At 31.5% G+C, this 26,744-nt stretch overlaps 3 protein-coding genes and 1 long non-coding RNA gene across 4 annotated transcripts; 2 read left to right on the plus strand and 2 right to left on the minus strand.

Annotated features, from left to right (window-relative positions):
• Window positions 1–137: 137 nt before the first annotated feature.
• On the minus strand, window positions 138–7,533 carry LOC141683523 (ribosome biogenesis protein WDR12 homolog). Its single transcript, XM_074488259.1, has 8 exons — window positions 7,118–7,533; window positions 6,554–6,740; window positions 4,621–4,718; window positions 3,781–3,886; window positions 3,240–3,457; window positions 2,343–2,385; window positions 1,702–1,952; window positions 138–647 (listed from the first exon to the last, which is right to left on the minus strand). Exons 1-8 carry the CDS (start codon window positions 7,270–7,272, stop codon window positions 269–271), a joined length of 1,437 nt encoding a protein of 478 aa, XP_074344360.1. The 5' UTR covers window positions 7,273–7,533; the 3' UTR covers window positions 138–268.
• Window positions 7,534–11,943: 4,410 nt separating this feature from the next.
• LOC141687519 (UDP-glycosyltransferase 13-like) lies at window positions 11,944–13,971 on the plus strand. Its single transcript, XM_074492825.1, has one exon. The coding sequence runs from the start codon at window positions 12,050–12,052 to the stop codon at window positions 13,445–13,447; it is 1,398 nt and encodes a 465-aa protein (XP_074348926.1). The 5' UTR covers window positions 11,944–12,049; the 3' UTR covers window positions 13,448–13,971.
• Window positions 13,972–14,286: 315 nt separating this feature from the next.
• Window positions 14,287–16,125, minus strand: LOC141687518 (putative mitochondrial saccharopine dehydrogenase-like oxidoreductase At5g39410). Its single transcript, XM_074492824.1, has 2 exons — window positions 15,236–16,125; window positions 14,287–15,149 (listed from the first exon to the last, which is right to left on the minus strand). Exons 1-2 carry the CDS (start codon window positions 16,046–16,048, stop codon window positions 14,457–14,459), a joined length of 1,506 nt encoding a protein of 501 aa, XP_074348925.1. The 5' UTR covers window positions 16,049–16,125; the 3' UTR covers window positions 14,287–14,456.
• Window positions 16,126–20,921: 4,796 nt separating this feature from the next.
• LOC141683472 (uncharacterized) lies at window positions 20,922–24,376 on the plus strand. The gene is made up of 3 exons (XR_012560309.1): window positions 20,922–21,103; window positions 22,566–22,694; window positions 24,098–24,376. It is a non-coding gene; the product is annotated as an uncharacterized LOC141683472 (long non-coding RNA).
• Window positions 24,377–26,744: the final 2,368 nt, after the last annotated feature.

A 26,744-nucleotide genomic window follows, 5' to 3' on the forward strand; every position in this document is an offset into this window, starting at 1 on the left:
AGGAGATAATTTCAGAAGTATGCTAATCCAGAGTCTACATGGTACAACAATTAACCACTAACAAGGTAAAAGATTTCAGAAGCTATAGATCTGTATTAGTTAAAGTATTTAATTTATTTTATAAAACAACAAACTCCTATCAAAGAAATATGCTTAAACTTATATTGATTACTACTACTTTTTTACAACGTACAGGAAACATGTTCGGCTATCAGTTTTTCAGCAAAAAAAACATGTTCAGCTATCAGACTCACAACGGTCACTGCAGTTACTGTGAACCCCAAAACTTTGAACCACCTTCATCTCCTTCTGATAAAACATGACTAGTAGCATTGTTGAAGTCCCTGTACCGTATAACCCCCTGCTCTTCAGTGAAGCTACCGGTGACTATTTGACAACCATTAACAGCCATAGCAGAACAACCTGTGCTAGAATTCAGACCATCGGTAGGGTTGCAATCTAAGATATTTGTTTGTCGACCAGTGTCAGACTCCCAAACATTGACATATTGATCCTCGGGACTTCCCGAAACTACTTTATACCAATCCAAGTGTAAAAATTTGACTGGACCAATATGCCCATCCAGCTCAGCTAGAGGCTTTGCTTTTACTGTCTCAGAGAATGTCCTCATATCCCAAAGCATTGCACTGCAGTAATATATTAAGAATTTCAGTTACAGACTATAAAAAATCTTGTAACAAAGGTCAACAAGAAGCTACCGCAAAGACTACCACATGATCTATCAAGACAATTTTGCTGCAACAGAACCTAACAGGTAGACCTATTCTTCTTTTGAATATCTATATTCTACGAATGTGAACTCAGATGGGTGCAATAAACCGACCAACACTAAAGAAAAAGAAGTTGTGGAAATGCAACTAGTTCATCAAATTTCCATTCGAAATAAAGAAACTGCACATTGCAAGCTTCAACTACATTTTCAATATTTTGCATTTTGTAAGCATCTATAAAGTACAAGAAATATCTTTTTCTTTGAACAACTGAATTTTACGAAGGCATTTCAACTTTGACCGCTTGCATACTACCATGATGTCATGAACATGCTTATAATTATAATTTATAAATATAACTTGGTAAGGAAGGATTCGGTAATATATAGATGATGGGATCAAGTAAGGAAGAATGCCATATGTTTGCATTTTTTTCAATGATGTGAAGCAACAAAATCATATAACAGCCAGATTTCGTAAGTTGATCTTTAACTTTCCTTTTGAATGCCACAATAGTTATGTTTATGAGGCCACTCCCCACATGTATGCATAGACTATAGTAATGCAGTATGAAACCTTGAGTTCACAGCTTCAACGATTAAGTTTAAACATAAGCTAACTACTTTGTGGGGGAAATCAGAATATTTAGTTTGGGAAATTCTTAGTATTTTCAATGTACTGAAGGTATTTAAAGAGATCCACATATTTATATTAGTATTTAGTCCTATAAGAAGGTAGGATGGAAGATGAATTATTTCAATTATGACACTTAATATGCTTTAACCAAGGGAAAAGGTGAATGGGATAGCAAAGACTTTTCAACACCAAAGTAACCGCAGAAAAGTGACTGATGCTACAAAATCTACCCAGATAAGAACAAAGATTGTCAAAGAAACATTCCTCATTAAATATAGGTAATTTTCACTTTCAGTATTATTCAAAAAGATATTATTAGAACTTCGGTGTTTACCTGTTCATGCCACCAGTGCAGATTAAAAATTTAGAAGGAAGCATTTCAAATGAATACAATCTTGGCTGATAATAAGGTGTGCTGAAAACCTTTTTCATAGTTCTCAAATCAATTGCAACAACAGAAGAACCAGCAGCTACAAAAAGAAGTGATTCATTGCATTTCAAGCCAACAGGTGCACCAGGTATTGAAGTCATCCCAACACAACAAGAAGAACTAGAAGATGATGTAGCAGTATCCCAGAGCCTCACCTAATTTCAATGACGGCTGTTAAATGATGTTTACTAACAAATTTTGAAAGTAATCTAGGGCAAGATACATACTATTACAAGATTATATTAAACTGTTCCCTGAAAGTAATCTATCACTAACTTGTCGCTCACAATACTATATAAGAAAAAGACTTTCTAGAGAATGCACTACTAGCCTTGACTTACCAACAAAGCTGTTAGAGGAAGGCCCAACCGGATCTATATGTTAGAATATAGATCCGGTTGGCCCTTCCTCTAACAAAAGTTTATGTACCTTATGAGCACATATGAATTCATTTAATCAGAAATATCTATCCAGTTACATCTCTTTGACTAAACTGACTATCTATACCTGCAAGTTACAAATTTATATAACAAGGATGGCACTACCTTTGAATCTTTGGACATGCTCACCAAAAGAGAACTTTTGTGCCTGGAATCAGAAAAAAATGCAATTAGTATGCTTACTATTTAATCGCAAGTTCAAATTAATAGAGTAATCAAACAGTATGTTTCAATAGGCTTAAAACAATCTGTAGTCAACTTATTCGGTTAGTGTGACATAATTATTTAGATATGCTATAGTGGCATCTTAGTTGGGCAATCTTATAATAATCATTTAGCAACTAAATTGTACAGAAAGAAAAACACTGCTACCTTCATATTCTTCCTTTCTTTAAGCTACCTTTTTCTCTTGATGCCATTTTGTCATCGTAAAATCATTCATAAAACTTATTATCAGAGCAGGGGGAAGACAAAGCAAAAAAAAAGTAGCACTATTTTCAGATACAAAGGAGTACAAACTATTTATTCTGCAATAAAACAGTACCAACTCCTAGTATACCGGACCGGTGGTGAACTTGCGAATAGTGACACACTTGAACTGCTTCCAGCGTGGCTACATTTTTTATATTTGGAGAAAGCAAATGGTATGTATATTTTGATAACAACATAATTTATTTGTTCCTTGACTCTTATTCCCTAACAACTTAAAAATTAACTTGATAATTCAAGCAAAAAAACATATTGAAAGCAAGTTAGCAAATATATACAATAATAAGCAAAATTCCAGAACTCAATAGTAATTACAAATCTTTTAATTAAATTAGGTAATGTTTACTTACATGAAAATTCATTCTTAATATACCGACTGAATTTTTTGATAATGCAAACACCTATATACTTTGTCACACTTGATTTAGTAAACCAACTGTGGTGGTAACATATAAGACATATGTAGACAATGGTAACAGTGAATAGATACATGTGAAAAAAACAAGTCCTTACCCTGCAACCGACATCAGTGCTAATGGCTTCCCATGACCATAAAGTGTAGCTTTCAAAGCATGTTGACCGCGCTTTCCGCTTGAGCTTAGTGACCAAAGTCGAACAGTACCATCGTCACCTCCACTAGCAAATACTTTTCCAGTACCTTCACCCAATAATCTATCCGAGAGTGTCGTAACTGGACCACTGTGACCTCTGAAACATCTCTGGCAACTTCCCTGTGTTATACTTCCATTAATGAGAGCTTCATTTTGCATCTAAACATATATCTCAATATGTGCATGAACAAGTGCATAAATATGTAACTGTTTTTGAAATTATAACATATGTGGCAGAAATTTCACACATTTACTCTGCCAGTTGGTTCTGGGGATAGCATCAGAAGAAGAGTAAAGAATGTTCATTTATTCTATGAAAACATACTTGGAAGAAGAAGAAGAAAATTGATTAGTTTCAATGTCTTAACATTATATGTATGTATGCGTATATTATACATACATATATATATCACCAGTTATATATATGAATTACTACACGCTACCTTCCACCAGAGGCGAATGGAGTGGTCATAACTTGATGTTACCAAGACCTTCTCATTTCTTTGTGTTCCACTACGAAATAAAGAAGTTTCATTGAGAGAATAGAATCTGCACATAAAATCAAAATGTTACAAAATTGTAATATACGAAACATGTGATTAAACTAATGACCTCCAACGGAATCTTGCAATCTTAGTTGTATTCAACACATCAAACCGTGATACAAAATCTTCAATTTTAGTTTTCTTTTCTTAGCAAACATACTTTACACTTGGTGTTAATTTCAATAAAAACGATGTGTCATATCACAAAGTAGGTTCCCGCTTAATTACAGAATAAATTTGATCATGAGGAACATGAGTAGAAGATAACACCACCTCATACACAAATATATATATATATACCAAGTATGTGTGTATGCGTTCTACAGACCCACTTTTCAACAATACCTCACCACACGAAAAGTTAAGAAGTGGCCCACTAAGGTGAATCATAATTGGAAGGTAAAGTACAAAACCAGTAACCAACCGCATCCAGCTCCCATACCCCTATCATTTACAAGATTTTGACGACTTGGTTCAACATTAATAACTAAAATCCCAGAGTACTAATATTATACTAAAACCTATAAAAAAAATTAATCATGCAATTTAAGACAAAATAAGAATAAAAAGATGAGAGACAGGGAGAGAGAGAGAGAGAGAGAGCGAGAGAGAGAGAGAGAGAGAGAGAGAGAGAAGAAGATAGGAGGTTTAGTATGAGGTATATTTTGGACATATCAGATTATATAAGTTGAAAAATATCACAACAAGAACATAAAGTATTATGATAAAAAATCTTACCTCATACAACTGACTCGAGCATTATGATCACGTAGTGTTAGAAGAGGCTCTCTTCTTTTTAGGGAGCTATCAATGTTCATTATGTTTATCGATGGACCCTGACGTCATTCCAAGTAAAACAAAGTAAATGCATGTCAATGATTCTATCATTAGTTATTTCCTATAAAATGTATTCTCAGGTAGTGATGTGAAAGATAATAATGACAATGTGTCAATTATTTTTCCACAAAAATTTTCTACGACACCAAGCAGAGATGGATTAAGATTATGGTCTGAAACAAACTAACCTTTAGCATCTAATCACATAAATAAAGTCAAGTTTCTTTTCCGTACATAACATTTTTTCATAATACTAGTTTTCAAGTATACAAGGAGGAGGATTTGTCCATGATTTTTGTCCAGGTGGAGGGACCTTGTCGCTAGGCTGTCAATGAATTCACAGGTTAGGATGCTTTTTAAACCTAACTGTTTATGGATATAACTTAAAAGTATTAATTGATAACATATGCAAAATGAACATTAACAAAACTGAAAATTTTATATAATTTTGATGAAATTCCTTGACATGTTATTGATTATTAGTTTAGAAGCCAATTATCATTATTCTTAAACAAACAAATACCAGGATTCCATTATACCCATTAAAAGCCCACAAGGCCAGCGTGTCACTCTGTGAAACCTATGATTCATACAAAAGAATTTGTCTAACTTATCCAAACACTAAAAAAAATGTAAAGCAGAATCATTACAGACTTCAAATAAAGAGTAAAGAACTACTACCAGTCTAACACAGTTAGGTGGATGGCATATACATTCATAACAAGGTTACACAACATAGCTTGATTTTACTTTCACCAATCTTATCTGATAAATAAACAATAGTTAGACTCAGTATGCTCATCACACACACTTAGTACAAGGAAATTTGCACTGTCCTAGAAAGATCTCCTGATCACGCCTAAAAGACAACATAACAGTTGTTGGACCCCGGATTCCAAGGACTGAAAGTAAAACGAAAAATAGGAGGACTGGACAGAGAGTAGCAAGATTCAGGACAAGGCCCACCAAGGATTATCATACTAGTAGTAAAAATAGTTTTTTTTAACATACTTCATCAAATGGCTGCTGCTGCTGGCTTGAGGACATAAAAAAATACCCTATAAAAAGGGTACTAAGAGTCACGGAAAGGGTTCAAACACCTAATAATCTTATTGTACTACACATACTATACACTTTATAAAACAAAGAACTTATTTAGATAACAACTGAAACTTATTCAGAATATTACCTTACGTTAGTATATTTCAAGGTTTTTTCTTTTTCATAGCTTATCTGTTTACTAATAGAAATTTGTGCATTTTCCAGAGTAGTTTCCATCAGAGATTGAGCTCGTGGGTGGCAGACAGTGGTGACCGCCCAAACTCTGGATTTTTTGGAAAAACAGGTTTAAAATATTAGTAACATTTTTCTCATCTGATATTTTAAGTTGTACATTTTTTATAAAATTAATGATGTTCTAAAAAATATGTATATTAATGTGAAAATCAAGTTATATTTACAATACAATGAAATTTTTTAATATATATATATATAATGCATTTTTCATATATAAGGTGTAAATTCTTTCTGCCACCTCCTCCATCTAAGGATTCTAGCTCCATCCCTGCTTTCCATGTTCATGTAATTACAATCTCCGATATATTATCCGTGTGGCAACTTCCTATTGTAACTAGATATAACTTCAACACAAAAGAAAGAGGTAACAACAAGTTGCTTCCACATTAACACGATACATGAATTTGAAAAGGAAAAAAATATGCACATCAGTAAAGCTGCAAAACCACTAGTGCAGCCTACAATGCAAAAATAATTGTATATTAAATGGATCCTAAAACCAATATATTTATTTAAATAAAGAGTGAACACCAAGTACCTGTGAGAATACAATCCTGTCTTGATTAACAAACAAATTGTCGAAATGCTTTGCCTCGACATGATAATCAGTAACAAATGGGTCAACAAATTTAAATTGGTGCACTGCAGAATTTCTAGTAATGTATGCTTCTCTAACACTCGAGTGTTTTGAGATGCTAGGAGGTGCTTGTTGCGGCCATCTCTCCCTGTGACATAAGTCAAGAAATTTGCAATTATCACTACAAATTTCAGATATTATATATACAAATAATTTCAAAATATTCTATCATTTTAACTAATAACTGTACATATATAGGCGTCTTGTTAACGGAGGGAGTGAGGGAGAGGGAGGGAGGGAGGGAGGTAATTCTTCAATTAATTTTTAATTCCTAATAATAATTAATTCTTCATTTCAAATTACCAAAAAAAAGAGGGGGGGGAGAGAGGGGGGGGAGAGAGGGAGGGGGAGATAGGGGGGCAGGGAGGGAGAGAGAGAGAGACAGAGAGAGAGGGGGGGGAGAGAGAGAGAGAGAAGGGAGGGGGAGGGTGAGAGGGAGAGAGAGAGAGAGAGAGAGAGAGAGACCTGAAGAAGGAACGCCAAATAGAATCAGAATAAGCAAGTGTATTGAGATATTTGCAGGTGATTGACAAATTGGAGATGTCTTGAAGATTGAGAAAGCTGGCGCAGTGGATTAAAGAGTCCATACTCACATCTGTGATATTTGTGCCACTCGCCATTCTATTCACAAACAGGTTTTGATCAAAGCCTCTGTGCAGAAGAAGATTATAAGGAAGAAAATAGTCTGTTATCGCGGGAATGTTGTGATCATGCGATATGGATGTGGCCAGTGATAGGATCGAATGGTTCTGTGTTGGTACATAGTACCCAACAACCCCGGCCACCGTCTTATGTTTTACTGAACCGTGCTCCGGAATTCTTAATATTGGATTGGCCCAATATTCCGGAGTTTTTGTTTAATGAAACTTGCGTTTAATCAATTGATGGATTGTAATCTAAATTATAACGGTTTCTATCCCTTTGAACTTGAAGTTTTATAATATGTGGTGCTAAATGCAGTAAAAAATTACTCCATGCAGTAATCTGAAATTACATTTTTAACCCTTAAATGTATTAAATACTTCTACCTTGTTAAATGTACCATATTGACTTTAGCAGGGCTTAATCAATTTTCATTCATTTTAAGATAATCCTATCTTTCTAAACTCATTAAAGTTGTGTATATTATTACATGTACATGTGTATAAATAATTTTTTTATACATTAATATTATAGTATTATTATTTTTTCTAGATTTGTTCAGTAAATTATTTTATCTAAATAAATATATAAATAGAAAAATATGATGTAACTATAAATATATATTAAAATTTCTATCTTAAATTTTTAATAGTAATATTTTAAAATTACTTCATCCGTCATATAATACTCCCTCCGTCCCTCCCAATTATTATTGTTTCTGGGAGAGTGTCCGGCACGCATTTTAAGATGAAGAGAAAATATAGTTCTTTAACTTTTTTAAAAAAAAATATTTTTCTTAATAAAAATTTAAACATTCTATTTTTGTTCAGAAAAATAAAATTTTTAAAAAAACTTATAGAACTATACTTTCTATTCATCTTAAAATGCGTGTCGGACACTCTCTCAGAAACGATAACAATTGGGAGGTACAGAGGGAGTAGTATTTTTCATGATACATGTTCAATTTTATATTTAAATACAAATGAATAGATGAATAAAAATTTAAATTAAGATATTTATGATAGATATAATCATATAAGTGAAAATGTAAAACTAGATATTGTGGGACACATAAAGTATTAGTAATATGATTACAACAAAGTAGCAATTTGGAAATAATAATATATTAACTTTTTTAAGTTATCATCTCTATCAATAAATATTTTTATTTTATACTATTATTTTTGCTATTAAATAATTGTGCACTTTTTATTCGTATTTCAATTTATGGTGCATGGAATACATATTTTTATAAATTAACTTTTTTTCTATAAATAATAATTAAAATTAAAATTAACAATTTTTTTCAAAAATATTTAACAGAAGTTATGCTTGATATTTCTTAAAGTACAAATGTAAAATAAAAAATGAAAAGTTATATAAAATAAGAAAATAATTTTATATATACAAAAATTGTCAATAAAAAATATATAAAAATGTCATTGTGATCAAAAGAATTACAAAATTTGAAAAATATAAAAAAAACCCTAGATAAATACAAAATATAAATACTAAAATTTAATTTTTATGTTTGAATCCAGCTATACATCACCAACAACATTAAATGCAGTCTTGAACTCCTCCATGTGCTTCTTTTTCCACGTAAACACAGAAACTAAGTTAAGGATATAATTGTAATTGCAGATTACTGCACGGAGCAATTTTTTACTGCATTTAGCAATCATGTAATACCATATTACTTGCTTCTAATACATATTTTGTTTTTTTTTAATATTTACTCCAAATCTTGTAATCTATTATTAATCAAAACTAATCAAATTGCATTAATTTGTTAACTGAAATTGTCTTATTGACTGACATTTTTGATAAAATAATAATTTAATGTAATATAATTATTTGAAAAATACGGAAATATTATTATTGAATTAAACATTATTTATATTTAATTCAAATAATAATAATTATTGTAAAATAAAAAGTGAACATACAAAAGTAAGTCCCAAAATTTAGTAAACTATGTTAGTAATCGGAATAAAATAATAGAAAAAAATGCTTATAGAAAATAAAAATATGTACTTAAAAAAGGGGAAGGAGGTAAAAAAGATTAAACTTTCTTGGGTAGATAAAAATAAAATATTTTTTATATGAGTTTTGATTTTTACACGTATTTTAATATTTTTTGATTGAATAATTAAAATTATTATTTATATTTTTTTGTAAATAAAATAGACAATATGTATATATTTTAATTCATAAAATATTATTAAAAATGTTTATTTTTAACTAATCACTCAAAGTATATTAAAATATTAATATATGTACAAAAGTGAAAATGTCTTATAAAAAAAATCAACGAAGTGCTTATAAACACAGGAGAACTTGCATGTGAAATTGAGATTTGATAAGTTATTCATGACCATGTAAGTATTTAATGTATTACTGATTTTTGTCAACTTTGCACAGAAAAAGATGAGCGACATAACAATAATTATTAATTACGACCGAGAATTTTTTTAGTGCATTTAGCAATCATGAATGTAGACATGGATTATTAAAATATGAAAATATATTTTCTGATCTTAAATTATGATTAATGTATGTCTTGACCTTATTTTTGATAAAATTTGTAAAAAGTAAAATATTGACGGTGAAGACATGAATAATACGGCAGAACTTGTAAATTCTCTTATTTTTCCTCAAAAAAATTCCCTCCACGGGCACACATCCATTGTCCAATCTATTTAATGGGTTACAGTTATCATCAAAATGTATAACAAAGAAGAAGTTTAAAAAAATACCGAAAAAAATAAAAGCTTACTATTGTCTTTGTGGGAGGAGTGCCGTATTCAGAATATCATGGACTGATTTAAACTCTACGAATTTTTTTTTAAAGATACTCTTTCTATATGGTATGGACTTACTTCATCTTTATTTTTATCTTGTAAATTGAATAATATACAAAGCATAATCTGAATTTGAAAAGGTAAGGGTTGCAACTATCATCTTTGGTTTGATGCCCTCGATCAAAAATTCTAATTACAGGATTGTTGAATAAGGTTGAAAGATCTGAGATGAGGTTGCGAGAAAGGTTGAAAGACTTGATGATGAGGTTGCTAAAAGTAAAAAAAATGAGCTAATGTTGTACATGATGGTTATAGTAAAGTGTTTCATTTGATTGTTTTTCATTAAAATATTATTTTTAAGCCGTTCAAGTAATCTTTAGGTTGTATTCATTTTGGATGATTTTGTATAATACATTTAGTTACTATACACGAATGTTATGAACAGAACTTATAACATTAAATGTATTAATGTTTACAAACATTCTACATCAAATGTGTTAATGTGTACAAATCAAGTCTTAATGTATACATACTGAGAAACTTCAAGATCCATTAGAAACCAATTCCACATAATATAACCTAAACAAATGAAGACCGTCATTCAACATTCAAGAGATTCTTAAAATTAGTTTAACAAATTACCATAATTATTTAATAACAAAATGAAACAACCCACGCAAGTATGGATGATCAAAATGATCACTTGTTTGATTTAAGAAAATGAATATAATGATCAAAATCATTAAACATTTAAAAGAGTTACGAAAATAAAATAATATCATGACAGTCAAAAGTGATAAATTAAAGCTTCCTTCCATCTAGTTTTCCACTAGATGATTAGGGTTGTAAACGAATCGAGCCGAGTTTACTTTTTTTTTTTCTTAAAAAACTGAAACGAGTTTTCTTATCGAATAAAAATTTGTATTTAAGCTCGAGCTCGTTAACGAACCGGCCTGTAAACGAACCGAGTCGAGTTTATTTTTTTCTTAAAGAACTGAAACGAGCTTTCTTATCGAACAAAATTTGTATTCAAACTCGAGCTCGTTAACGAACTGAGCTACACTCGAGTTTTTATCGAATAAAACGAGTCAAGCCAAACTCGAGCCCTTAACAAACAGTTTGCGAACAATATTATTAAAGTTTTTAAAAAAATGATTGAGACCCACTTGGACCAACTTATTATCAGTTTCGACACAATCAAAAATTAAATTTTAATCTATTATCCATAAATAATTCAAATGAATCATGAATGAAATATTTGGGGTTTAATTTTAAGCTCAAAATCTTAGGAATATTATTAAAAATTAGCATATATTTATGTTTTTTCGTTTTAACAAGTCGAACTCGAGCCTTGCCAATTCGAGCCGAGTTCGAGCCGCATATGCTAAAACTCGGCTCGAACTCATTAACCATAACATATATATTTTTGAGATCAAACTCGAGCATCTATGCTCCATCGATAACAGTAAAAAGAAATATTAAACGAGAAAATATAGACTAATAAATTGTCAAAACACACAGTGTTAGTTTATTCAAATACTTGATTTGTCTGATTAATAATTCGTGAACTTCTTATAGGACTCAAAGAATTCATGTTTTTGTCTTTTTCCTTTGTTACTAGTTTGTGTTTGTACCTTCATTGCATTAATTTTGCTTCCTTACCTATTCGTTTCCAAAAAAAATTGAAACTTTTTAAATAGGGACGAAGCTCGGCCCTTTATAATTTATAGGAGGTTTCTTGGGCTTGTTAAAACTGTGATAATGTGGCGACTCAAAAACCACTCGTTTCACCAAATTTATACAACTCAAGTCTCAGCCACCATATTCAAATCATACCAACATAAATGTACCACTCATCCAACTTTCAACGCTACACAAAACTCAATTTTACACATCTGCTCTACTCTGCTTTTCCAAACAATCTCTCAACTCTCTTTGCAAAAATTTTACAATGTCAAGCAGCAGCAGCAGCAGCAGCAGCCAGCCCCATATAGCCTTGTTTCCTACTGCTGGCATGGGTCACTTGACTCCATTCCTTCGTGTCGCCGCAATGCTAACTTCATATGATGTTACAGTCACCCTGATCACTGCACAACCCACACTCTCTGCTGCAGAGTCTAACACCATTGCTTCCTTTTTCGCGATTTATCCTCAAATAAAACGCCTCGATTTTCATATCATTCCCTTTAATTCACCAACCCCTGATGACCCTTTTTTTATTCACTGGGAAGCTACTAATCGTTCACTACATCTCCTCCATCCTCTAATTTCTTCTTTATCACCACCCTTAACCGCAATTTTCTCCGACTTTGCCTTGGCTACTAATATAATTCCCATTGCTGATCGTCTTCAGATACCAACTTTTATACTTTTGACTACTTCAGCAAGATTTTTATCCTTAATGGCCAACTATCCGTTCTTGACAAGTCCTGAAATATCAAACAATGAAGCTAAGAACTATATACGGATCCCTGGTTTAACTGACATACCGAAATCAAGCATTCCTCCACCACTTCTTCGTCCAGGGAAAAGCCTCTTCACATCAACTTTAGCGTCGAACATTGTGTCATTTTCGAAAGTTAAAGGTATCTTGCTCAACAGTTTCGAATACTTTGAATCCGAGACAATAACTGCCTTCAATATTGGAGAAGTTCAATCTAGTTTTCCACCTATTCTTCCAATAGGCCCTATTGCACCTTATGGGCTTGTTCAAGGTGATCATTCGCTTCCGTGGCTAAATGAGCAGCCTGCAAAATCTGTAGTATACATAAGCTTTGGAAGTAGAACAGCTATGTCGAAAGATCAAATAAGAGCGCTAGGGGACGGGCTTGATAGGAGCGGGCATAGATTCTTGTGGATACTTAAAGGTAACAAAGTGGATAAAGAAGACAAGGAAGGGTTGGAGGAACTGCTAAGTGACTCGTTTCTCGAGAGAACGAAAAATAAAGGATTGGTAGTTAAAGGATGGGTGAGTCAAGAAGATATTCTGCAGAACCCTGCAGTTGGAGGATTTGTTAGTCATTGTGGATGGAACTCAGTAATGGAAGCAGCTCTACATGGAGTGCCTATGTTAGCTTGGCCACTTCATGGGGATCAAAGGATAAACGCTGAAGTTGTCGAGAAATCAGGACTGGGATTGTGGGAAAGGGAATGGGGATGGGGTGGAGAGAAGTTGATCAATGAACAAGAGATTGGAGACAAAGTTAAGGTGCTAATGGAAGATGATATATTTAGAGGCAAGGCATTGAATGTGGGAAAAGAGGCTAGAAAGGCTGTTGAGAAAGATGGAGGATCTGAGAAAGTATTGGCACAAGTTATTAATTCCTTGAATCTTAAAGGAAGAGAGTGATAGGTATGGTTCTTTATCTATGTATGTGCCTGCTAGCCAATTTCCATATGTAACCTAAGGCCTTAGAAAACTACTGAGGCTATGTCCTTTGATGCTAGGAGCATAGCTTGAAGAAGTATTTCACTATGTCCTTTTACGCTAGAGCATAGCTTGAAGAAGTGTTTCAAGACAACTTTGATCGATATAGATAATATTGAAGTCATTGTGAAAATGGGAAGTATTTGAGTTGGGTTACTTGGGTAGATGTTTTTTAAGTTCTGTTAGTCAATCTTTCATGTTTGTTCTTGAATGAGGTGTGATATTCAAAAAAATAATATCACATGAAAACCTTTTAAACCGCGCTTCCTACTGGTAAGTTTTGGAAAGAAGAGAATGGACTTGATTGTGAACGAGAGCAAGGTATCGCAATCGAAGTTTGTGTTAAAACTGGTAATCGGTAATGCTTGATCAGAAGGGGGAGAGTAAGAAGTTTACAGTCTCTGTTAAAGATATGCTTGTAAAAGGTGGTAGGTTTATTATAAACTGGAGTTAAACATTTTTTGTACAACATTCATTATAGTTGTTCTATACTGCAAAATCCAAATTAAAAAAATAAAAATAAAATCTCAACATAAGATAACACAATAAAATCTTATAAGTTATGTCCTAAATAGGTGATCAGATTTTCAATCAAAGATAATGTGCTTCAGAAAAATTATTAGATTTCAGGTTTTGTTTGTATTACATGCTTTTGTACATTTGTGAGTCAATGCTTGAGTTGCTAAGTTGGTGCTCCTGTAGGTGCTCAACAAAATACATTAATTTCTATTAATAATGATTGTTGATTGAGTGTAGGATCTGCACCTTTTTATTAAGTTATGTTAACCAAACAAGTCTATTCTCGAGGAAATCTGCCTATAACATTCGTAAGAAACATGATTAACAGAAAAACATGATAAAATTTTAAAAAAGGCAAACCTTTCAGCACCGGGAATAATCCGGTCTAGGTTCTATTACAGTAGTTGAAGATTTAAGAAGGGAGTGGAGTCTTGGAAATTGCATCAAAGGATATGCCATTGTTTTGCAGTCTTTCTTGAAGATCTGTTGGGCCAAACAAAATCCCAGGTGGGAAAACACCGCGTTTTGGCAGGTTTTCCCGTTGCTCTAGTAGAATGAGTGAACACTGGAGCAGTATAATCGGAGTGGTCAAATAACCAATCTCTGGCCCAGTTAACCTTGTTATGATTTGCATATCAGGTTTGATGTTTCCCTGTGAAGCACAACAGCTATTGCTAAATCCTTGTCCCACAAACCACATTTTAAATGAAGCACTTGCCACCTCCTCCTCAGTTGGACCCTTCTTGCTGAAGCAACCGAGGCCAAACAATGATGGAAATGTTAAGAGAATCCATCTCCCAAATGCAAATCTTCCTAACAACCTCATAAAAACTCCAACACAAATAAATCGGAGAACGTTTATGGAGGACGTGGAGCCAATTTTGATCCCGAAGTGAACTGGCTTTATTGTAGACCAGAAAGTCTTCCTTCTTTCGGCCTGTTTAGTGCTCTCATTTGCACCAGGAAGACCGTGAGGATTTTCTGTAAGAGTTGCTAATGTCCTTCGTACTACACTTGCATCTGCTGATGGAAGCTTTACTGCCCAAAGGCCGATCTCCTTTTGGCGATTTATGGTAGATCCTTTAGGAGGAGCAGAACCAGGAATCTACAAATAAGATAAAAAAAAACTGTTAGCTTAAAATGTGAGAAAATAATATTTACACCATCATAATCACAAAGACATAATGTTACATCAGGCCGGACTCTTCTAGGTCTAGACCTCCTGAACTGCTGCAACTTATCGGCATTTGCAACACCTAAAACAGCCGATTTATATGTCCCAAAATTCACAGACAGCTTCTTCCCTGATTCCAAGTTCAAATAAGCTTCAACATGATTCAGCACTGCAGGAGAAACCCATTGCCTGCAATTAAACATCATCCCAAGCTCCGCGGGAACTGTGTCAAAACCACAAGCTGAAACCACTAAAGAACCACTTTTAACAGCCTCATCAAAATATGAAGCTTCCATTCTCTCCATAAACTCGGGCTCTCCGCATATATCTAAATAATCAGCTCCTGCATTAACACATGCAGCAACAACAGGTTCTCCATAAAGCCGAAATGGACCTACACAGTTGAGAATGAGCTTTGTCTGGCTGGCGACACGGTGGAGAGAAGACGGGTCAGTGGTGTCAGCAGTGAGAATGGGGATGGAAGGTGGCGGGTTCGGGTAAGTGGCCCAACAGAGTGCTTGAGTTAACCTGGATGGATTTCGACCCGCTAAAGCTAGTGATTTGAGTGGGGAAGATGGTGTATTGAGAAATTTGAGTGCCTCTTTGGTAACATACTTGCCTGTGAAACCTGATGCTCCAAATATTACCATATCATAAGCGGGTGGAGTTGGACTTTGAGGTCCCAAAGATGCAGAGCTTAAACATCGGCGAAATTTGGAAAAACACAAGAAGGTACTAGATAGATGAGAAGTTGGATTATGGAGAACTGGAAGTTGGTAACTTGAGAAAGGACTGAAACTTATTTTTTTGGACCTTGAAATGCATGCCATTTTTTGCCACAAGTTTGTTCAAAGTAAGTGTGAGTACTCACATATATAATATTGTCTTCTGTTGTTGTTAAGTACATACACAAATGGTATTGTCATATAGAACTCAGTACTATTTTCTAAGCAATTAGAATTACATTGAAAATTTGAAATTTAGTAGTTATGTAAATTTCTATTTCTCCAGTTTTTGCGGAAATGAGGAACTTGTGAGGCTTCTGAAAAACATGGTTTTGTATAGTATTAGAGACAATCTTCTAGAGAACCTGGAAACGCAATGCAAAAGCCTGCAAGATTACGGAAGATACATTCAGAGGCATTGGATTGTGGAAGTTTATGATTGCTGTTTCACACTTCTGTTGAGTGTTTACACAGCTATATACTTCTCAACTGCTAACAAAATTTTCACATTTGCTTAGCAATCAAACGGCTCTGTGGAAAGCAAAGCAACTTGCATTGTTTGTAGAATTTAGAAAATGGGGGTTCATTTCTTCTTTGTTTTGCTTGTTTGTTTGCTAAAAATTGTGGTTGTTTAGAAAGCACAAAAGTATGCAGTCAGAAGTTGCTACAAGTACAAAGACTACTTTTTCCCCTCCTAGTTGAAGAATTGAGAAACAGATAAAGCTCCTAAAGAATTCCAAGACTAGATATTTGACTAGTAGAGTGAGATACAGTACAGGGAGTATTTATCTGCTTCCATTTTTTATATATAAAGCAGGAACAAGAACCAACACGCTCTTCGTTCAGTTTTAAGCTTAGATGTACTAATGATTTAGCAAAAAAATATAAATGCACTAATATATGATTACAGGTTTTGCATTAGGCTATCAATTGAGGGTTTAGTTTTTGAAGTGCTAAGATTATTTTAAACCAACATGGGAAATTTATTAGAGAGGATAATCAGAAACCAACCCTATAATATTGTCGGAAAGGTGTGCTAGGTTACCAAAAATGTTCCCCTGATGATGACGGGACTAATATGTATCGGATTTTGATTTTTGGGCTCATATATATATACACGCAGGGTCCTATTATATATTTATGAAGATTGCTATCTATTATCGACACATCATCATTTGAGAAAATTTTTGGGGAAAAAATTTTACGAACCAAACATTTTTCATTGTGGGAAGAAGATAAAATCGCAAAAATACTTAAAAAATATAATATTTTTGGTAATTTCTCGTTTGTACGTCCTTTTGCCTAATTTTGTTACGTTTTCAATATAACAATAACGAGGGGACCTGCATCTATATAATCTTAAAGGCTACTATTGTCCATATAAAATTTACTAATAAATTAAACCATGACCCATGTCCCATGATCCATTTTATTTTTTTACACAAAACTTTATATTATACACATATCTATGGATCTTTTACATAAATAATTATCTCAATATTCATCTCAACCCATTAACTTACACCTAAACTGCTCCATGATTATAACAAATTAGCAACTGTATCTTATCATCATTCCAAATCAATTTTCAAAATTCAAAATTTTAAATCATCTTATCTCTCAAGAATGGCGATACACACAATCAATTAATTTTTTCTTCTTCTTTTTCCTTTTCCTTCTTCATTTTTATTCTCTCTCAATTTATAGCTTATCCTGCTTCTCTTCTGTTTATATATTGATGTATACACTTTTCTCAGAACTCTTTCAAGAATGGCGAGACATACAAAATCATTAATATATTTTTTTCTTTCTTTTTTCTTCTTTGACTTTTTTCTTTCTCCCAATTTTTGTCGCCTTCTTTTTTATATATATTTCTATATGTGTGTTTAAATTGTTTAATTTGTTTAATTTGTGCAAGATGATACATATGCCAGTGTAACTGATTTATGCTGGATGAAGGTTTTTTTATTTAGGTTCTATTAAACCAGGTAAAAAATTTAAACGACGACAATTATATATTAATTTTGTTAATGGGGTTTACATGTTTGATGAAATTTCTAAAAGAGATTAGTTTTTAATCCTCCGGCTCAATTTAGATTACTTGAAATCTAAATTGATGATAAAGACGTTTTGATCATTTGTGGGTCAGTTACAGATATAGATCCACCCTCGACAAATTCATCCTCGAGATCCTCATTTACAGGTTTGATTTTTCATCAAAGTTTAATTGCAATTTTTGTGGCCATGTGGAAAATGAGTAACTTTTGTGTGATATTTTCGTTAGGTTTAAAACGTATGATTTGGAGTCAAAACTCAGAGAATGTTCATCCCAATATTTCTAATGCCACCGCGGTTGGCTAATGTACCATTGTTACTATTTTCCTGGATTTGCTTTTGTTTTATGACTGATTCAAATGTAATTTAATTCATTTAGATGATTTTACAACTCCGTTTAAGACATGTTGTCAAGACACCTCAAACCATACTAATGATACGTCAACAGGTAAATACTTATCAATTTCGACATGATTATTGTCTGGTGAAATGTAACGTGCTTAATTTGTTTACTTTATGCCTTATTACTTTTTACAGATGTTGGTGACAGATAAAATTGATAAGTAATCTCCCTTCGTGCACAGAGTTTGATTCACTTTTATCTGTTTTCCGTTTTAAAGCCGGGAGCGGTTCTACTTGACCATCGTCTCCTTCCTCTCAAACCATTACCAGGTCATATAAAAATGTTGTAGGTAAATATTTCTATTAGGAATTCTTGATTTAATTGTTTACATATGCTTTTTTATATCTAAATTTAAAATACTTTTCAAATTTTTTTGGTTCAATTGTAGTTATTATTCAAGAGTATATTTTTCAATCACAGTGATCATAAGTTGGGTATATGGATCTACTTAATTAGCTAAAACTTTTTTAGACACTAAGTTATGATTTACTATCTATAGCCTCATGTCTCATCTTTTTGAAGCATGACTTTTGTAGTTTTTATCGATATTTATAAATTTTATAATGCAAATGTATATGTACATGTTTGTTGATTATTTTCTCGGCCAAATTGTATTTTCTCATATTTCTGTGTCCATATCTTCTCGATAATTTTTCAGTTATTTTTGTAATTAAATATGATTCATGCCTATATATTTTTTGAACTATATGTATCTGTGTTGATTGTAATTGGTCGTGATTGTGGATAGATTATTTGCTTCTGAAACAGAAGTTTGCATATGTGTTTATAATTGTAGGTTTATTTATTTTCTTTCTCCGACTCATTTTTTTCCTTATGTATATTTTATTTTTTATTTTTGTTATTTAATTTATTTTTTTCAGATACGCATTCATGTTATTTACTATTTTCACATTTATTTCAGGCCTTGATATGGCAAGGCAATGGAAGTAAAGGTTTAAGATTTATATAACAACATTATATGGCGTATCATCATATCTGTCATTCATCATTTATATGTTATTTTGTCTCTGCACAACAGGATATGACGTATCATGATAATGCCAAATATTGTTGCTCAAGAGTTGATGTTTGCTTAGACTGTTAGCATTCGATGACCGTTGTAGTTAAAGTTCTCGACACTTCCTTTATAGGTTTGTACATAATATTTTCCAATTTTGTCAAAGATTATTCGGTACCAAAATATAGTTTTTTTTTATTTGGATCTATCTATGTTTAAGTTGTACTACTGAATACATGATATGAGTTTTTATGTAGTTCCGTGCTTACAAATTTCCCTGCCCCAAGTTGGAATCTGGAATTTCTTGGAATACATCATTAATTTGAGTGTTATATTATTTAAAAAAGGTAGCAATCTTCTATGCAGTAATTGACGTTGTCGTTCATACTTGCAGACACGGTATTAATATTTTTTCATCTCCAACTCAGATTGTAAACTCAAATGCACAAACAATTTAGATTGTGAATCTTAAAGAATTAAGCGAGAAAACAACATCAGATTTTTTAAAGGTATTATTCTTTACAGTGTTAATTACTTTGTTTTTATATTAATGTTGTACGTAAACTAATGTTTCATGTTTCAACTTCTTGGTGCATTTTGTGATTGAATTAATGACCACTATGCGTTATACTGCCACTGGGGGGAAAGATCATAAGTGAGAAAGGTGTAGGGACTTTATTGTCTGTTATAGCAAGCCTCAAACAATGCATTAAACAGTTTAGAAAGTTAAATTATCTGAAGGGGGATAGAGATCCAGATCCACAACTATGTATTAGAATGTTTCATGCCACTCAAGCTCACACAAATGCGCATATGAATAAATTTCTTTCTGCAATGGCTGAATGGTACAGATTTGCTGACAATAAAATGAAAATTGTCATTTTTTGTATATGTATGTGTGATTTGTGATTTGTTTAATTTATTTAATTATAAAAATTTGTGCAGGATGAAGGGATAATGTACATTACACCAATTGTTTTGACAATTATATTTGAGGTTTGTGTATTTATATATACATATGATACATTGAGGTTTGTGTGTGTTTATATAGATATGATACTTTATATCCCTTCTACTTTTTTGATTTACTATGATATTTTGATTTTTAAATAAAGTTTTTTCCATCCTGTAAGAATATAAGTTTGTATATGTGCATATATATTTGTATGTGTCTATGACTTTGTGAATGGATGTTGAGTTTAAGATTTATGTGGTTATGTTAGACTATTTTTTGAGTCACCTAGGAGAATTGTGATGTTGCTCATGAGGAGGAGAATAAAGGGAAGTCCATGAAAGTAGTTGATGAAGGTATTATATTATTTTTCTGGTTTTTGTTTGTGTCAGCGTATCCAGTGGAGTGTTTGACACATTTTTAGAACGTTAAGTGTCATGTCCTAGACATATACACAAATCAAAGTTTTCACAACTGTTTGCTTGAACAAATTTATGATTTTTCTGAGATATAGTGGTGATTCAAAATGTGAAGAAAATGATGGAGATTTAAATCCAAACGCACCTTCGCGGAAGATCAGTATATGACAGAGCTGGCCTACTTGATAAATTGATCATCCAATCAATCATCCGATAGCCTTAATGTTATTGGGAGCAGAAGTGTTTTTTATCTTGGTGTCATGGGTGCTAATCTTGGTGGACCGTCTGTGAATTATGCAAGTAGTTGTTGAAGGTATTATATTTTTTTTCTTTTAAATATTACTAATGGTTTATATGTTTGTTTGTCGATCAAATATTTAATCGAAGTTTTGATAGAGAATTCAATTAATTTTATATATTTCAACCTTATTATGTAAAATATTTTACATTGATATTACTAATAAATAATATGACAAAATTGTGATGTAGATATAATGTCCATACCGGAATATGCATTCTAATAATAAATGGACTTATGTGGAGAAATCTTTCACATGGATCGACATTCCATCAAAGTTCCATATTAAATCTGTGAGTTTCACGTGTTTATAGGTTTATAACCTTAATACATATAAACTATGTTGACTGTAGAAGTGTATGTGCCTCATAGATGGGCTGCTTATATCAATCAATAAGATCTCTAAAGTCAGGCTTAAACAATAAAGTAAACAAATATAATACTATATTTTCAGAATAGTTCAACTAATGAATGTTTTAGTTGCGAGGATGATGCAATTTGAGCACTTAGAATTGTATATGGACTAATTAACATTTTACAATATATGTTTCCATAAAATTTCAGTTGTATATGGACTAATTAATATTTTACTTAGGATGATGCAATTTTAGTACTTGGAATTATATATGAACTAATTATAAATGTTTCTATCCTGAGGCAAGTCATAATCTTTTTTTCATGTACCATTTTTACGTTTAAGAGGTCACAGGCCCTTGCCAAATTTAAGATTGTCTTTTACATGCCAACCAAGAATATGTCAGTATTACATGTTCTTGGCTCCTTCATTTCCTTACATCCCTTTTTTTAATAATACAACATCAGATTTTGATGTTCTTGCCAGTTTTTAAACTCAATAAGCCAAGTTTATCCCATGTATTTATCCCAACTAATTATACAAGGAATGCACATCAGTTGAACATTTTTGGTGTTATGTTAAACTGCAGAAACATATATGTACTGTAAATATTGAATGGAAAGACAAATAACACATATTATGCTTAATCTGTTAAACTGAATATAATGACTCTGAATCGGGATTGAACTTGGTGCAAGCCATTTTATGGTCAATGAGTTATTGGCGCGACGAAAAACTTCAAGATTATCATCTACACTTCATCCAGGTAGTTAAGTGGCCTGCTTTATGACTTTATAAAAAATTGAGTGACCTACTAATATTTTTGAGATCCATGTTTGTTTGAATTCAGACTGAAATAAGATCACTATTAAGTTTTGATTAAATGATCGGTGTAAGATATTATTCCTTTCTACGAAAAGAGCACGCCTTAAGTGTAATTGATGTTTCCATATAAACAGGTTGAGATTCATATTTACGGGTTTCGCTATGTTATGTTGAAGGAAGAACATATGCAAATTTATATCCTCAGATGCTCAAATTAATTGACTGACCTCCATCAAATAAGTTTGAAGATCTATTGTCTCGCCATTGTGATAACTTTATTATTGCATTACCTTCCAGGCATACACAAATCATAGAAATGATTTTCTCAATCTTTCCGTGAAGTTGCCACCTGATGTACTTAAACCTCATTTGGGTCCAAAGATATACACTGCTTATGGTGTAAATTACCTTGCTCAAACTGATAAGGTCAGTATGGATACTCAGGTTATCACCTTTTCCCTCTTTCTTTGCTTCCTTAAACACGTCGCTAAACTACACAATACAAACATTTAACATTTGTGTAATGTAGGCTTTTAAGTTGCTCAAGCGTTTTTTATTCTAGATTGAATAATTATAAAAAGTATATGCATTTATCTCTCAGTTTATATATGGGGTTCGGTTTTCTCTTGATTAAGAGGCATATTAAATTGTTGGTAGAATTAAAATAAGATTCTTCTAGAATTGTGAGGCTCGATTATTTTGTGTATTGTAAAAGTTTTAATAATTAAAGTAGTAGTAGTAATCTACACTATTAGAAGGAAAATTGCATGATGAACATATATAATGAAAGGAAATCTCGCTCATGTGCTGACGTGCAATTTTAATCTCAAAGCACTCTTTCTCGATATTTATAAATTGGTCGATTCTTTGTTAGGTTTACATGAATCGCAGTCTGCTACAGAGGTAGTAATTGATATTTAGTAGTTTAAAGGTACTTAATTCCTCCCTATACAACATGTCTCATTTTAAATTTTACACATCATGAATCTTTAGTTAAATATCAGACAAACATTTTTATCTCATTTTCTATAAGCTGAATTAGATTATTGGTCTATAGCATGGTCGAGAAAATGGTACATTTTGCTGACTCTTCTTACATAAATTATTCTACTATTTGTCCCTGGAGAATTTAAGTGTATTGGAAATTGTTTCTTTATTCTTATGCTTTAGACTGTGGTTATATGTAATTTGTTTAACCCACCAGCTTATTATATTGATTTTATGAATTTATTTTAATATTATATTAAATAAAAGTTTACTTTTTGTTTTTTGCTTATAATGTTTAAAGATCCAATTTTTATTTAAGTTTATCCAAATTTAACAATGTTATTGAGTTCAATAACATAAAATTATAAGCAAGATCGATATTATTCAAAAGCAAATATTATCGCTATTGAGTCGATATTCTGCAGTATGTATTATAATTTTGGACATGTATCACGTTGAAATTTTAATTCAGTTACTTGAATGCCCATGCTGCTTCAAATTGTCGTTTGATACATTAGTAATTCTACTTAGTATAATATACCTTCAAATTGGGTCTTCATTATTTTTCTGAACTTTTATCTGATCTTTATTATTAAATTTTGTATTCTAGGTTTATTGAGAATTTTTCTAATCACGTTATTGTTGGTGTGCATATAGAAGGAAAGGATATAGTATATATGAATTAATATGATTCATCTTCTCTTCAACCATCTGATGTACAAAAAAAGTTAAAGATGATTGCAGATAAAAGATTTATGAAAAGAAGTGAGTAACATAGTATGGACTCCGAACATAATTCTCTAACTGCAAGGTTTGTTGATCGTGTTTTGTTCATCATGTAGGTTATATAGGTTATTTTCCAGAAGTTCGCCAATCTGCATGGTCCAGTTTTGTTACAATCAAATGGCACGGTTTGAATCTGCGTAGTTTTGAAAGTGTGCACAATGATTTAATTAATTTTGAATCTACTTAATCAAATGGTACCATTTTATTTTATTATATAGAAAAATGAGAAAATGATTATTAGCCGTCTTTGTCAAGTTTTAAGTTCGTTAATATTTGGTATATATCGAAAGTTTTCATTTTTACAACAGTGACGAGGATATTGCCATTTTTCGTACAACCTTGAATGCCCAATTGCTAATATAAGAAGTTTGAATCGTTAGGTTTATTCATTTTATAGTCTACTGGAGTCTGGATGGATCCTCTTATCATACAAAATACGAGGATGATTGCAGAGCCATGAACTGATCTCGGCCTTATGTCCTGTTCACGGTAGAAAATCTGATATATAAAATTGTCAAATGGGTACAATGTGCATTTTTCTCTCTGCATTTTGTCTTCATATGTTAAAATTCCCGGTGGTATATATTGCAGTAAGAAGCAGTTGCAAAATACAAGATTCACTTAATAAATTTGTTTGACAATTCATAGAGTAAGACAAACCTCTAATTTAGTTGATGAACGGGATGGTCGTGTCCATAGATCACCAAAAATTGATCAATTAAATTATAATTTGACAAATCCACCAGGTGGAGACAGTAACTTGAATAACTCTTTTACAGATGGTATATCTGGTATGGAGGATATTGATGTTGAGAATCTCTTTGATATGTGTCATGGTAATGATCTTAATATAAATAGTGATAAAGATTGAATGTCCGAACTCCTCCACTTTGATTTGGAGATGAGGTTGGTTGAAGATATTTTCACAGGTGATCACACAAAAAGTTGATAGAAAATCTTCTAATATATATATTCCAAGATGTATTGAGTTAATTAGCAGAAGGAAAGTGAATTGTTGTGTTTAGTGTCCTCTGCCAAATGCTTGAAGAAGATGGAGTATTGTATTACATTCTACAAGTCTTTAGTTATTATATATTTCCTGCAAGGTTTCTGTCACTTCTTTTTTCCCTCGAAAGTGCCTCTCCATATATTTTAGTATTTTAATTTTTGTTGTATTACTTCTAAAAGAATAGAAGGAATACAAAAAGGTCATGTCATTGCTGCAAAGAGAGAGAAGAAAAAGCATAGGAAGTAGTCTGAATGTAGGCTGCCAAACTGGTGTTCAAGCAGGCTTATATTTTTATCAAATCATATTGTTTAGGTTAAACTTTTTATTTACTATTATATTTTGTAGTCTATATGTTCATGACTCCTATAAGTCCATAACTAACATGATTTGATAAGATTAAAAAAAGTTATGTAAAAATAAATATGTAGGTATTTATGAAGTTTGTACCTCCAATTTTGTGTTTGTATTATTTAGATTCATTTATATGATCATAAAATGTATTTTTTCTAATTAATACGTGTTCATATCTATAACTGATGACATTTTTTTTGAATGATCACATTGTATCAAATAGAAAAGGATTTTTAAGATTTATTAAAAGCGGTTTCTTTTTGACAATCAGATTTCAAAGATATTTTAAATACACTATTTTATATGTTTTTATTTAAAAGAGATTTTTAAAATAGTAAATAGTAAGCAAATTTATAGGTTTGAAATAACACATCCAATAAGAAATATAACAAAGAACATATTATTTTTTTTGTCCGAATTTTCATAGTAAATATGTGAACTATAATAAATTTTAAAAATAATCAACTTATTTAAAATATATTTTAAAATAATTAAATATCAAACATATGGTAAATATATTTAATATCTAATTATTTAAACATATTTTTAACATCTAATTTTTAAAAAGATAATTATCATAGAGTTTTAAAATATTAGTTTAGTGAGCTCCATGTAAATATAAATCTTATTTTCATGAGTTTCGATGTAATTTAGAATAAAGTTTGTTGACCAACAATATAGAAGAAAACTGAATTTTTTTTACTAAAAATATAGATGTTACAAAACTTATTTTGATGCGGTATCCATGTAAATTTATCACCCCTTTTTTGACTAATAATATAGAATTTTGATGCGTTATCCATGTAAATTTATCACCCCCTTTTTTTACTAATAATATAGAAGAAAAATGAAAATTTGTAAAGAAAGTCATTTATATAAATTTTTAAGGGGTGTTGTTTTTAAAAAGGAATTTATATAATTTATTTTCACTGTAACAATATAAGAAATTATATTATATGATTTGATAATCAGTTATGTAAATTTCTTTTTGAGTAGATGATTTAAGTAAATTTTTTGATATCTATATACAAATTTATAAAATAGTTCATATAGATATTTTTATTATAATAAAAATTATTATTATTATTATTATTATTATTACTACTACTACTGTTATTATTATTATTACTACTACGAGTAAAGTGACTACGAGAAATTTTTAGCTAATAATTTTTTTAAATTATTTTTCATTCTATGCTCATTAAATCATTCATTACATGATTCACTGTTTTTAGTAAATTTAAACGAGTTTATGTAATTATTTGCATAAGTTCATTAACTTTTAATTTCGTAAGTTATATATAATATCTTTTTCTTCATATTTCGTAATTTCACCAATTATT

This window comes from Apium graveolens, chromosome 9, assembly GCF_009905375.1.
Source record: "Apium graveolens cultivar Ventura chromosome 9, ASM990537v1, whole genome shotgun sequence".
Classification (NCBI taxonomy): domain Eukaryota; kingdom Viridiplantae; phylum Streptophyta; class Magnoliopsida; order Apiales; family Apiaceae; genus Apium; species Apium graveolens.